Raw genomic sequence first — 15,169 nt, 5'->3', positions numbered from 1 at the left:
AAGACTCACGAATCTAATCTCATTTTAACTCCAAATGATATTAAACATAAGAGATTCCTTTTGGAAAGGATGGATGGGTGTGTGCTCTAGAGAAGGAATCAAACTTCCTGTCAGCAGTTAAAAATCCCACATGCATGATATTATCAGGCTCCATTTACACCTATGCCGTGAATATTGGTGAAAGCACCGTTAATGGTATGTAGAGGTTTTAAAGAAAACTGTGCTGCCATCCTGACAAGTCTGAGTGTCAGACGATAACAAACACATTGTGCATGTATCCCAACAGCACGAGTGTGGATGTGGATTTAAAAAAGGAAAAGAAAGAATAAAGGAGACCTTACCAGGCAAACTTTATTAATCCACAGCAGTAAACAGTGCCTTTCTACTGTCAGTACTAAACTACCTCTGGTACTTCCACTCACACCTAGAAAACCAGATAACTTGAATTATATATTAACAAATACCGACATTAGAAACTTAAATAATATCATACAAAGTCTATTCTGAATCATTCCTGCAGAGGGAGCTGTGCCCCTGCGTTCTTCCTTTCAATAAGCACAGGCTTGGGTAAATATCTGCTGTTGGACATGCCAGGTTTCATACAAACACAGTCTGCATCTTCCATCAGAGTAAAACTGCAAAGTGAATCGAAGTCCAACTGGAGCGTCCGGCTCGTTTATCGTGCTGGTTCAACTGCAGGAGCGCACACACACGCGCGCACACACCCACACGCGCGCGCACGCACACGCACGCACACCCACACGCGCGCACACACCCACACGCGCGCACACACCCACACGCGCGCACACGCACACACACGCGCGCGCACCCACGCGCACACACCCACACGCGCGCACACCCACACACGCGCGCGCGCGCGCACACGCACTGTTAGTTTGGATGAACCTTACAATAATTCAAGAAACAAAAGAAGACTTAGTGTACGAGGAGATGTCTATCTCTTCCGGCAGCTCGCCGATGTTCACCTCGAAGCGGTCCTGGACATCGTTGAGCGTGCGGGCGTCACCTTCATCAGACACAAATGTGATGGCCAGGCCTTTCGTTCCAAACCTGCCTGCTCGAGCAACCTACACCAAGACACCAGTGCAGCTGACCACATTACTCAGTCAGGATCACAGACTACAGCACAGTAGGGCAAACTAATCACAGTACAGGATAAGTATAAGACAATATAGTATGGCTTTGATAGAAGCCCTCTCCGTGTTCTTCTGGCATAGGTTAATGTTAGTGAATAAATGCTGTCCCAGAGTATTTGATCTGCCTTTTCTCTTCCGTACCCGTGTTTGTCCTATGAAGTCCTCTTTCAACAGAAGACTTCCTTCCAGCCTGGGTGCAGGACAGAGACCCTCCTTGCCACTCTTGGGATAAGCTACTACCTGCTCAGCTGATTATAACATTAATAAATGCCTCACACCTGTGTCTATCTAATAAAGAGCTCAGATTTCTCAGCATCTCCTTAAATATGTATTTGTACATCATCCAATAAGTCACAAATATGACCTTGTGCAGCTTTCACATATATTTCTATTACTCTTTTAGCCTGTCAGGTGAACAACACATGGATAGTCTCACCCTGTGAAGGTAAGTGTCAGAGTCTTCTGGCATGTCATAATTGAAGGCAATATTGACTCTCTCAATGTCCATCCCTCGTCCAAACAGGTTGGTGGCCACCAGGATTCGCCTCTGGAAGTCCTTGAACTGCTGGTAGCGAGACAAACTACAGAGGACAATAAGTGAAGCTTAGTCTGTGTGTCACATATCCTCACATTGAAAGTTTCATTATGTGTGTATTGGGCTGCTGAGTTGATCAACATCCTCACAGTACTGTGCAAATGTCCCCACTCATGTCTTTACATTTTTTTCTCCCAATGACACAGACCTTCTTGGAATTTTTGAAGTGGTCTTGAGTAACAGCTCTCCAGCTTCCTGAAAGACTTTCAAAGTTTTTCTTGGACATCAGCTTTTTTTGAGTGTATTTATGGGATTTTTGGTCACCGACATCAGTCAGACACTGATGCTGGATGAGAAGGACTGGCTCGTAGTCTTCACTTTAATTTATCCCACAGGTGTTTGTGACAGGGTGTGGTTTCTGGCTCAGCTGCAGGGGAGGGGTGGAGCAGTGCTTGGAGGAGGCTGAAGGCCACAGCTGTTCCTCATTGTTCCACCTTGTCTTTCCCTATTTAAGTAGCACGCTAAGTCCATGGGTGTAGAGAGTGGAAGGCGCAGAGACAGAGGAGCAGCTGAATGTACAGTCATGTGTTCTGTCAGGCAGAGCTAAGAACTCTGTGCAGGCCAGTCAAGTTCTTCCACATCAAAGCTGCTTATTTATATGGAGCTTGCTTTGTGGACTTGTTGATTATCTGACAGGAGGACCACAACGTGCGTCTTCAACATTGTGTGTCTGACAAGGTGATCGGCAACACGGGCACCACAAGGGACTGTCCTCTCCCCTTTCCTCTTCACCATCTACACCACAGACCTTTTACTTTTAGATGATCCTGCAGTGGTTGGATGCATCAGTGAGGGTGATGAGTGTTGGGCTGTGGTCGAGCAGAATCATCTGCAACTCAGCGTAGCAAAGACCAACCGATTTAGGAGGACCGGGAAACCTGTGACCCCTGTTTCAATCCAGGGGGTCGATGTGCAGGACTATAAATACCTCAGAGTACACCTGATAATAAATTGTAGTGGGTTAAAAACACCACTGCACTCTACAGGAAGGGCCAGAGTCGTCTCTGAGGTCTTCAACATCTGTCGGACAACACACAGGTGTTTCTATGAGTCTGTTGTGGACAGTGCTATCCTCTGTGCTGTTGCTTGCTGGGACAGCAGGTTGAGGGTTTCAGATGCCAACAGACATCCTGTCACTCGTACAGTTTCCTCAAATTTTTGTGAAGGACCCAATGCACACTATGCTAATATTTGTGGTCATCAATATGTATGGAAAGGATCAGGAGGTCCAACAGTGAGTGTCTACAGCCATCGGTAAAACAAGGTAGGGTGGGTGATGTTGTGGGGATGGAGCTAGACTTTAATAAGGTGGTGTCTGAGAGGCGGATGTTGTCCAAGGTCAGGACAATGCTGGACCTCCCACCCACTCATGATGAGCTGGTCAGTCACTGAGAGACTAAGATTACCCATAATGCACCACTAAAGGACACAGGAAGTCATTCCTGTCTGTGGATATCACTCTCCATCTAATGCACATCCTCTACAGTGAAAATAACAAAATTAAGTTTTACAGTAAAATGTCAGTTATATATATTTAATCTCTGTAATATTCTGGATATTTACAATTGAGTTATTTTATAATGGAGCTAAATCATGATAGTAAATGGTAAATGGACTGGTTCTTATAGAGCGCCTTTCTAGTCTGAGCGCTTTACACAACTTGCCTCATTCACACAAGCATTTTCTTCGATGCTGTTTCTATGTAAGTGCTTTCTTGCACACTGCCAATGCACTAAAACATACCTGGATATAAAAAACACACAGGACAGTCAGTCATGGCCTCCCCAAACCTTTGAATGTCCTTTGGGAAGCCTGGAGAACTGCTCCTGAGTACTCATAAAGGAAGCTGTCTCAGAGAGATCAGACTGTGTTGAAGAATACCGGATTCTGGCTTTTAATCTTGTCAGACCTGTACAGACTGTGTTTTAATGTACTATATTTCCTTTTACGGTATGTTTGCATGTTTCAATATATGACAGCACCATTGTCTTAACAATGGTTGGCTCAAGACTTTTGCACAGCACTGCATCTTAGAGCACACAACACCATAAGAACTAATGCTTTACCTAATATAAAGAATGACCTCACTTACCAGTAAAAGTTATGTTTGCGATGGTATAATCATCACAACGCATTAATTTAACAAAATAAAAGTGTCTGAGAGTGAAAAAAATAAAAGCCTCCTGCTTCCTTCTTCATAATATTATTATATAGTAGAAAGCATAAAGATGTGGGGTCCTTACTTTACAAAATAAAGTACCAACTGTTGTTGTGATTTGGTGCTATATAAATAAAACTGAATCAAATTGGCCACAAGAAAGAGACTGCAGCTGCATGGAGCTAAGCTCACTGTCAGCTGATTACATTTGAGCCATTTCCTAAAGGTTCACACTGAGCTTGCTATCCTCTGCCAAAAGAACAAGTAGAGTGAACACAACATGGCAGTTCAGTGTTGTCTGGAGTAATAAAATAGTAACAAACATTTATGGCGTCACCGCTCTCAGTTACCGTTCCACCTGAGGCATCCCTCGATGGATGGCAATCGCTGGAAAGTTCTGCTCCACAAGCAGCTGAGCCAGAGCTACACAACGCTGGACGGACTTCACAAAGATCACCACCTGAGCAGCACAGCGACACAATCACTCAGCTACAGTGGACATTAAGTCCTGTCGGCTTCCTGTGTGTGTCTGTTTCACTGTGTGCGCCCCTCGTCTGCACTTGGAGAAAATCAATCATTAACAGCTATTTATTACTTTACTCTAAGTAGAATCAAAAAGTTTTCATGTAGAACAACACCAGGACAAAAGAGACAGAGAAACAGGACAGCACCGTCAGCCATGCTTTTTGACACTCACTAGCGCTCGACTTGTTTCTTTGTTCAGTGACAAGCTCGCAAACTGCACAAGCAGAACCTGTTGGATTAGCAGTTATGACACTGCTGTCCTGTTGGTTTCCTCCACGTTCTGTTAACTCTGCTGCTGACATGGTAACGACAGAACTCCAGTGAACTGCTGGCCCTGTTGTCAAATATACATGATTCAGGTATTAAAGTCTGTACTGGGCTGATATCTAACAAATACTGGGTGGGCGCACCCCTCACTCTGGTGGACCCTCACATACTCACATGAGCAAAGTATATTGTTTCCCTCGCTCCCTCACACTGAAGCATAGTAAGGCCTTTAAGAGGACCATTATACTTTTCTGTCTGTACACACACATACTGTACATATCTTATTAAGTATTTCTTTAACTGTAAATGTGAGGAGATGTCCTCTGGCACACAGCCTAACCCTAACCCTTCATTCTGAGAGGTGTAGCCAATCAGAAGAAGAATAGAGCCTGGTTTCAGGAAGTTGATGAGCTGAGGGGTTGCACACAAGTAGCATAAATAACATTTATTTTGATCTTTGAAATAACTAATGCTTCTCTAGCAGGATCTGCAAGTGTGTCCCACAGTAACATGCTTGTAAGACATGAACATAAAACGCAGCAATCTAATTCCCATCAACAGAAAAGCAAACAGACAAAACAAAAATGTCCACAGGGGGGTTACACTGTGGGGAAAGTATGGTGTGGGTACCTGATTGAACTCTAGTGCATCCAGGAGATCGAAGAGCTTTCTGTTTTTCTCATTATCCTTCAGCTTGACGTAGTACTGCTGCAGCCCATGCAGAGTTAGCTTGGTTTCGTCATCTACAAAGATTTCCATCGGCTGGACCGGCAGGAGTTTGAAAGGGAGGTTGGCAAGATTCAGGGAAGAGCACACAAAGAGAACACCAATCATAATACAGTGGAAGTGAAAAGGAAGCAGCGAGGAGACGGAGGGAAGGCTTTGGTATAGGTAACACACACACACAGTTGTGTTTTCATATCTCTGTGGGGACATCTTATTGACATAATGCTTTCCCTAGCCCCTTACCCTAACCATCAAAGATGAATGCCTGACCCTCAGCCTACACCTAACCATGACCTAACTGTGACCCTCACACTAAAACAAGATTTTGAGCCTCGAAAATCCCTTCAAATTTGTGGGGACGGGAACTTTGTCCCTATAAGAGCTGTTAGTCCCCACAAGTATAGTAAAACTCCACTTTTTGGTCCCCAGAAAGATAAGTAAACACACACACACACTTCTTTCTTGTGACTTGGACTCATGGAGGCTGAACATCGACTTGGACTTTGTTACCCACTGTTCCAGCAGGCGAAGGAGTAGTGGAGGTGTGGAGGGAGCGGGAAGAGGCATGGCAGATGAAAGTGAAGAGGCGTATTTACATCTTGCATGAACTTTCTGCAGACTGGACGGATCTCTTTACTCAGGGTGGCGCTGAACATCATGACCTGCTTCTCGTGGGGAGTCATACGGAAAATCTCTTGGACATCTCTGCGCATGTCTAAGGAAGAGAGCATTATTTACAGCGTATTACAAACTCATCTAGATGCAGTGACTAAAGATTCAATAATGATGACTGAAGGCCCTTTCACATATGCACGCGCTGCACTCTGGAATCCATTTGTGTCTATTGTTTGTGCCACACAATAATGATTTCCCGCTGCACCGAGCAAAGCACAGCACATGCACACTTGTGACGTATTGTTGTGCGAGGAACAGAAACGAAGAGTACTGCTGCGCTGAGTTCAACCACATGATGAAGGAGAACATTCTGTACGTATCAGAGTTTGGTGAACTGTTTGCTGCAGGTTCTGCAGACCTCAGAGAGAAGCAGTGTTGTGGAAACAACACACTCTTCACCAGCTGGGATAGTTACAAAGTTTTCTTCTTTATGAACCAGCGATACATGTTTTTATCAACATTTGAACATAATAGGACACAAACTCCTCAGAGAAACACGTTTTGAAATGACAAGCAGTGAGTGCAGCGCACGGCCGATGTAAAAGGCCCTTCAAAAGAAAACATTTTTGCTTCACTTCGTACCAAATGAATTGTCAAAAACACCAAGAAATCTATGACATCACATTTGAAACAATTAATTCCTAAAGTTTTTGTACAGTATTGAACAATCATATCACCCAACATCTAAAACTGTTGTTACACTGAGAAAAATAAACCCTAAGAGCTGCTAAGTCTACGTAGGTTCTCGGTCATCCAGGTCATAGTAATCTAAGGAGCTATTAAACACATATGTAAGACTGCTTTCTTCCATGTGTGCAACATCTCTAAAGTTAGAAATATCCTGTCTCAGAGTGACGCTGAAAAACTAGTTCATGCATTTATTACTTCCAGGCTGGACGACTGTAATTCATTATTATCAGGATGTCCTAAAAACTCACTGAAAAGCCTTCAGCTGATCCAAAATGCTGCAGCAAGAGTCCTGACAGGGACTAGAAAGAGAGAGCAGATTTCTCCTGTTTTGGCTTCCTGTTAAATCCAGAATTCAAAATCCTGCTCCTCACATACAAGGTCTTAAATAATCAGGCCCCATCTTATCTTAATGACCTTGTAGGACCATATAACCCTATTAGAGCACTTTGCTCTCGCTCTGCAGGCCTACTTGTTGTTCCTAGAGTATTTAAAAGTAGAATGGGAGGCAGAGCCTTCAGTTTTCAGGCCCCTCTTCTGTGGAACCAGCTTCCAGTTTGGATTCAGGAGACAGACACTATCTCTACTTTTAAGATTAGGCTTCAAACTTTCCTTTTTGCTAAAGCATATAGTTAGGGCTATGGCTGAGCCATATTATACCGTTCACGGTATTACCGGTACAATGTTAGGCAACGATAAGAAAATGAAATATCGCGATAGAATATGGGTAAAACGCGCATGCGCAGTTCCTTTGTTTTCATACGCACATGGCCGATTGTTGAGTGAAACGGATGAACCAGAATTGGTTTGTAAAAATGGTGCAACTTCAGTGATGTGGAACTGGTTTGGTGTTTGTCCCTCAGATACACAACAAAGCACATTTTTTTGTAGAACATGCAAGCGGGTCGTCGTTATTGCCGTATTTGTCGGACTAAGATGCTCGTAAATCTGGGAGTAATCTGGGTCCTAAACTTCGTCCGCTTCAGGTCCCAAAGTCAAACGAACACTGCTGCATCACTGAGAGTTAAAAACTGTCTAAATTCTTTCATCTTTAATAAAACGATCAGCGTTGCTGCTTTACCAGGTGTAACTATGAAGTTTAACTTCCAGGCATCCATGAAAACAGAATTTATGACATTTAACAGTTAGAAGTTAGCAGGAAGTTAGCTCGCTAGTTACCTAAGCATGATATAGCATGTTCCGACTGAGAGATTTCTGAAACATTCAAACGTACAGCTCTGCTATCACTTCCAACATATATTAAGACAGGAAACTAAACAGCAGTGACGTTTGTAGGGTTACTGAAGTTGGGCTAGCTGGTATATAATGATGTGCCACGTGATCGCTAGCGACACAGCTATGTTAGCATAACAAACACAGTGAAGCTGGAGGATGAACGCTAACACTTTTGCACTCGATAAAAGTTAACGTGAAGGTTCCTGATAGTTAGAGACAAATGCAATCGCATGGCAGGATACTGTAAACGGACCAAACTTCAGTCAGGAGAACAACTGAGATAATCCATCCACAATACGAGGTTAGTCATTAATATACTGCAACAACATGGGAATAGAGCAGCTGCCAGAGAATTCAACATTAATGAATCAATGGTACAGAAGTGGAGGAAGCAAGAAGAATGAGTTGAATAAAGTTTGATTTCTCTGACTGCTTTGTTTTGCTTAATGTGTCTTATAATCCCGTGCACCTTATGGTCTGAAAAATACACATTAGACTTTTTTTATTTGGCACACTGCAGTTTAATGTAGCAAAGCACCTCTTTTTAACTTCAGTGGATATTATACATGGTTATGCTCAGGATATGTCAGCCCATATGTCAGCAAATTTGCATTTGCACTGTTAAATTTGTATATAGCTTTAATGCACATAAAAAACAGCTGCTTGTTTAAGTGAAAATAAATGGATGGTTTTTTTGCACTAGTAAAGTTGTGGAGTTGTATTTTGTCTCGCAGTAACTATATCATCAGTTATATCGTTATCACAAATTTTCAAATATATATCGTGATAAATATTTTCGGCCATATCGCCCTGCTCTAGTTAGGGCTGGATCAGGTGACCCTGAATCCTCCCTTAGTTATGCTGCAATAGGTGTAGGCTGCTGGGGGATTCCCATGATGCACTGGGTGTTTCTTCTTCACTCACTATGTGTTAACAGACCTCTCTGCACTGAATCATCCTTGTTATTAACCTCTGTCTCTCTTCCACAGCATGTCTTTATCCTGTCTTCGTTCTCTCACCCCAACCAATCACAGCTGTCGGAGGTTTCTTCCTGTTAAAAGGGAGTTTTTCCTTCCCACTGTCGCCAAAGTGCTTGCTCATAGGAAGTCATATGATTGTTGGGTTTTTCTCTGTATTTATTATTGTAGGGTCTACCTTACAATATAAAGCACCTTGAGGCGACTGTTGTTGTCATCTCGTACTGTATATATAAAACTGAACTGAAAGCAACTGGATTTCTTTAAGTTTCTTGAAGACGTTTCACGTCTCATCCGAGAAGCTTCTTCAGTTATAAAACAAAATGGTGGAGATTCCCAGGTATTAATCCTTAGTGGAAGTTGTCCCTTAACCTCTTAAGGCCCGAACTCTTTCATGGCATGCATTTTTAATTTTTCTTTGCTATTTGGGCTGATTGGGACCCAATGGATGTAAAAACAAAGAATTCCCAGATTTTTTTTTATACCTGATTTTTGTTTCTGAGATAAATTAGATCCACATATGAGGACATTTGCTTTACATTTGGATAGAACAGTGGCAGTATAACGTCCTCGTAAGTGGATATCGGGCCCTTGTAGAACAAAATTTTGTATTTTGGTCTAGACAACCCAAAATGTGATGTCCACATATGTGGACGTCAGGTCCTAGGAGGTTAAGAAGGTTGTTGACCCACTATTGATCATGTCCCTCACCACACGTGCCATGGTGAGAAAAAAGGCGTGGATTATTATCGTCAGAGTTTTGATGCATGCTCAATCATCCAGGTAAGTAAATCCCAAAGGTTGATTCCGTTCACCTGGACGTTTTGTGGGAGAAACGTTTCGTTACTCGTCCAAGTGACTTCTTCGGTCTCAGCTGACTGCAGGTTTCCAACCTTATAAACAGTACATTTACACAATGAGGGAAACTATTGGTGGGTGAACAATGGGCTGGGAGGTAATGACCATTAATCAAAGACCACTGATCAATGGCCATGAGTACCATTCACAGAGAGTTGGGGAATGGCTGCAATCACAGCATTGTAAGATGGTGACAGATGCACCCTTAGGCCCCTCCTCCATTCAGAGATGGTCTTTCCCTTTTCACGTAAATGGCCTCCTTGACTCCGCCCTCAAACCAGCGTTCCTCCCTGTCCAGGATGTTACATCCTCATCATTGAAACAGTGTCCACTGGCCTGTAGGTGTGCATAGACTGCAGAGTCCTGGCTTGACGAGGTGGCTCTGCTGTGTTGTAGCCAGAGGTTGTTTGGTTTCCCCGATGTATAAATCCTGGCAGTCCTCCTGCACTTAACAGCGTACACTATGTTACTCTGTTTGTGTCGGGGGACCCGATCCTTGGGGTGGACCAATTTTTGGCGCAGCGTGTTTTGAGGTTTAAAAGCCACAGAGACCCGGTGTTTAGAAAAAATGCGTCTCAGCTGCTCCGATACTCCTGACACGTACGGGATCACTACAGGTTTTCTCTTGGGCAGCGGTTGTCCTTCTCTCCTGGATCAGCTGGAGCTTTCTTTAGGAGCCAAAAGTCCAGCTGGGATAACCACACTTACTCAGGGCCTTCTTGATGTTCTTCTGCCTCCCTGGCTGCTGTGTCTGTGGGGATGGTGTTCGCTCTGTGTTGTAGCGTCCTGATGACGCCCAGTTTGTGCTCCAAATCACAGACGCCTCATTAAATTTTATTAGGGAAAGACTGATAGCCCTCAGTGTTTTATTAGATACCCTAGTGGTATCAATTTCACACCCCTATGTCGCTATGTCCTTGAGTTATCACTTCACAAATTTGCGTGTCCAGGCCGCCCGCCTCGCAGGGTTACGACAATAAAAGTAGCAGTTGTCATCAAAATAAAAGCAACAAAGTCATGCTGCATTTGTTTAGCTGCCCCCTCTGCCTCTACAAAGGTGGGAAGACGCTGGTGCCATGATCTTTCACAATCCTCCAAATTTATCTTTAACTGAGAAATTTGTTTCTTACGCTTTATTCTGTTTGTTGTCACACAAGCACAGCAGAGAAATCCACTGTGTACATTTAGATTTAGCTAGATATATGTCAGGGGTGCTCAATACGTCGATCGCGATCGACCAGTCGATCGCAAAGGTAGTATTGGTAGATCGCATGGCATTAAAAAAATAGATGCCAGCCTATCATCCATCCCGTCACTTGATTGATACAGGGAAGCCAGTCAGATGACAGCAGATTTTTTCTGACGCTTAGGTCGCTGCGCATGCGCAAACAGCGGCGCGAAGTGTAGTAAAACTGACAAGCTAGTCAGCGAGTTAACTCCAATTTTTAGCTCTCGGTTTTTTCTCTTAAACCTGGCCGTCAGCAGCTACTGTCCGGACTATGCATCCCTGGCTGATTCAATTCAGTGCAAGTCATCAGAGTAAACTCAGGTAACGACAAAAAATTTACATAGTTAATTGTGTTGTGAAATATTGGATATTGCGGTTATGCATGTATATACATTGTAGATATAAAGAATCCTCAATATATTTATAAATAAGTATATGTTTTGGATTTTTGTAGTGGGTAGATCATTTTGACTTGGTCATTTTATAAGTAGCTCACATGCGGAAAAAGTGTGAGCACCCCTGATATATGTCATGTATACGTTACTGTTTATTCTCACTGTTTATTCTCACACCAATCACACCCGCAGTACAATAACTTCTACCACCAGCACCTTGGCCTCGAGTTGTCAGCTGTCAAACACTTTATTATCCTGGGAAAAGAAAAGATGGATACCTCATGATCCTTATAAAAATCACACATTACAGGAAAACCACAGACTCATATTTACTGCTGCAAGCTCCCCAAGGGAGGCAGGAAACCTTCACACAATATGAAAGGAAACTGGACTCCATACATAAAAACCACAAAGCTACCACAGTGAGACCACAAAGCTAATGAGACAGAGGTTGGTTTGAATGTTATCTTATCCTCTTCTTTGTTTCTTGGTTTTAAACACTGGCACATATTTGGATCTGATTTTGCTTTAAAAAGTGGGTTGTGCCACTTACCAAGCTGCTCGAGCATCTTGTCACACTCATCCAGGATGAAATGTTTGATGTGACGCAAATTGAGCGTCTTGCTGCGCGTCAGTGCCAGGATTCTGCCTGGTGTTCCCACCACAATATGAGGAGAGTTTTTCTTCAGCTCCTCTTCATCCTTCTTTATAGACAGCCCTCCAAAGAACACTGCCACCTGCAGGAAAACAAGCATACATCATACTGTTTGAGCTGGGAGAAACTGATGTATGAGTTCAAGCTGCTTTACCTTAACAGTGGGCATGTACTTTGAAAATCTCTCATATTCCTTGCTGATCTGAAACGCCAGCTCTCTGGTATGGCACATCACCAGGACAGAGACCTGCACATAAAAATGGCAAAGATTAAGATATAGTATCAACTTAATTCACTATGGGACCTCAGGCCCTCCAAGGTTTGGAGGCCTATCTCCACCCACCACCACTTCCCCTGCCGGTGGCGGACTCCCTCAGGTGTCGGTGTGTTGGTGGTTCTTTGTGTCTGGGGGTGGGCGTCCGGGTACACACCGGCTCACTCCTTGGCGGCCGCTTGTCGGGGCCTGGGGCCTGGGGCTCGCTCGGGCCCCCTTTGGAGGTGGGGTGCCCCCGGCCTCTCGGCCTAGGGCTCGGTCGCTCAGGCGCAGCTGGGGGCCGGCGGAGCTCACGGGCGCGTCACTGCAACCCCCCCTGGCTTCTGCTCCGCGGCTGCTGAGTGAGCCCTCATCTGGGACTCTCCTCAGCTCTTACTGGAACAGTGGCGCGGCTGCCCCTCTGTTGGTCTTCCATGGTCTCTTGTGTTCTGGGGGCCTCTGGATGTCTGGAGTTTTGATCTCCTCCATACCCGCTTCACACCCTGGAGGACGGGGCTGAGGCCCCCCCACACTCCCTAGCAGATCATTACATGGAGAAACCTTTGGAATGCAAGCATGCTGATCCACACAGGTATGCACACATGGGTATTCACAGACGCGGACTAAAGCTTTCTTGGCTGCTGCCTCAAAGCACACTGTGCGCTGTCTATCTTGCGTGCTGCACAATATCGTTTATTACTTAGTAAATACTGATATCTATGACTAGCTAGTTTATTGTGATGGTGCTTTGTTTTCTCTATTATTATGTTGCTCTTTGTTGTTTGCTGTCTCCTCTGTTTGTTTGTTTGTTTGTTTGTTTGTTTGTTTTTTTCTCCATACAGGTGACCCAGGAGGTTTTTTTTTTTTTTTTTTTTTTTTTTTTGTCTCTCTTCCCCCCCCTTCTCACCGTCTCTTCTCCCCTTTGGTTTTCTTTTTTTCTCTCCCCCTCTCTCTCTCATTCATTCCCCCTGTCCTATTTATTAAAAAAAAAAAAAAAAAAATGACAAAGGATGAACTGAAGCTCTGCCATCACGTAATGTCGCATACTGCTGTTTCTGATGTCATTTAGAAAAAAAGAAAAAAAAAAAAAAAAAAAAAAAAAAAAAATTCACTATGGGATGTATTTACTGCACTATGGTCCTTGAAAACACGATGCATCTGTAAATCTGAATGTACACTGTTCTTTTTTCCCTGCACACTACTGCAAGTCTTTCGTTCAAACTCAAACAGCCCACAACTCTTTACCAAGCGTTCTGCCAAGTGGATGGTAATAATTAAGAGTGACTCAAACATTTTTTCTCTCATCTGGATGTTAGCAGTTGGTCAGTCAAGAGTTGTGAAAAGCCCTAATCACAACATCATGGAGTCAACTGACTCTGTGACTGCCAGGTAAAAGTCGGCATTTTACACAAAAGACACAACGCAATATCCTGAGTTTGCTTTCAGATTTGTTTTTGAGCCTGTTTATCTAGATATGAAGGCTCCACAAGTACAGAACAAATGTGCTCATTAGCTAAAAATCAGCTGTAAGTAGAATCTAAAATGAAAATAAATGCAGAAAAGCAATTAAATGACAGTTGTTACAATATAATAAAACACCTTTTAGCTCTGTCCTGGCTGCTACACCTCACCTGACCGGTGATGGGCTCTAGCTGCTGCAGGGTGGCAAGAACAAACACTGCTGTCTTCCCCATCCCAGACTTGGCCTGACAGAGCACATCCATACCCAGGATTGCCTGAGGGATGCATTCATGCTGAACTGGAAGGAGAACACATGAGCAGGAGAATTTCAGCTCATTCAGGATGCAGCAACCAGAAACCAGTACTCAAGCCATTTCTTTCACTCCCAGTTCAATGCAAAGTTACCTTTAAAATCCTTTAATTATTTCACAAAACTCTCTGTGGTTTGCCCTCCAGTATACTTTCTCAGGGTCTTTCAGAGTCAGAACTCTCAGGTCATCACATGCACATCTCTGAACTGTTCCCAGACTTAGGTCTACGGGTGCTTTCAGCATCTGTGGTCCTGTTCTTTGGAGCAAGCTGCCTGCTGACCTGAGGTAGGTTACAGTGGTTTGCGAAAGTATTGGGCCCCCTTGAACTTTCCCACATTTTGTCACATTACAGCCACAAACATGAATCAATGTTATTGGACTTCCAGGTGAAAGACCAACACAAAGTGGTGCACACGTGAGAAGTGGAACGAAAGTCATACATGATTCCAAACATTTGTTACAAATAAATAACTGCAAAGTGGGGTGTGCGTAATTATTCAGCCCCTGAGTCGATACAATAAATAAATAAATACTAAATACTTTGTAGAACCAGCTTTTGCTGCAGCTCCAGCTGCCAGTCTTTTAGGGTCTGTCTCTACCAGCTTTGCACATCTACAGCCTGAAATCTTTGCCCATTCTTCTTTGAAACAGCTCCAGCTCAGTCAGATTAGATGGGCAGCGTTTGTGAACAGCAGTTTTCAGATCTTGCCACAGATTCTGGATTGGATTTAGATCTGGACTTTGACTGGGCCAGTCTAACACATGGATATGTTTTGTTTTAAACCATCCCATTGTTGCCCTGGCTTTATGTTCAGGGTCGTTGTCCTGCTGGAAGCTGAAGCTCCGCCCCAGTCTCAAGTCTTTTGCAGACTCCAAGAGGTTTTCTTCTAAGACTGTCCTGTATTTGGCTCCATCCATCTTCCCACCAACTCTGACCAGCTTCCCTGTCCCTGCTGAAGAGAAGCCCCCCCAGAGCATGATGCTGCCACCACCATATCTGACAGT

At 43.8% G+C, this 15,169-nt stretch overlaps 1 protein-coding gene across 5 annotated transcripts in view; it reads right to left on the bottom strand.

Annotated features, from left to right (window-relative positions):
* Positions 1-333: 333 nt before the first annotated feature.
* The window catches only part of ddx39b (DEAD (Asp-Glu-Ala-Asp) box polypeptide 39B), a 23,645-nt gene continuing 8,809 nt past the window's right edge, over positions 334-15,169 (bottom strand). For 4 of the 5 annotated variants that reach the window (XM_080862573.1, XM_080862575.1, XM_080862571.1 and 1 more), the window contains exons 3-10: positions 14,024-14,151; positions 12,294-12,386; positions 12,038-12,221; positions 6,025-6,143; positions 5,333-5,464; positions 4,261-4,370; positions 1,594-1,738; positions 334-1,088 (exon numbers count right to left, since the gene is read on the bottom strand). In XM_080862573.1, coding sequence (XP_080718699.1) covers positions 918-1,088; positions 1,594-1,738; positions 4,261-4,370; positions 5,333-5,464; positions 6,025-6,143; positions 12,038-12,221; positions 12,294-12,386; positions 14,024-14,151 — 1,082 coding nt within the window. In that variant the 3' untranslated portion in view covers positions 334-917. The remainder of the gene's footprint in view (positions 1,089-1,593; positions 1,739-4,260; positions 4,371-5,332; positions 5,465-6,024; positions 6,144-12,037; positions 12,222-12,293; positions 12,387-14,023; positions 14,152-15,169) is intronic. The other variant, XM_080862572.1, reaches the window with a different exon arrangement.

This window comes from Rhamphochromis sp. 'chilingali' (genome assembly GCF_963969265.1).
Source record: "Rhamphochromis sp. 'chilingali' genome assembly, chromosome: 17".
NCBI lineage: Eukaryota > Metazoa > Chordata > Actinopteri > Cichliformes > Cichlidae > Rhamphochromis > Rhamphochromis sp. 'chilingali'.
The sequence above is the reverse complement of the archived record's forward strand: the minus strand, read 5'-3'. Positions and strand labels throughout refer to the sequence as shown.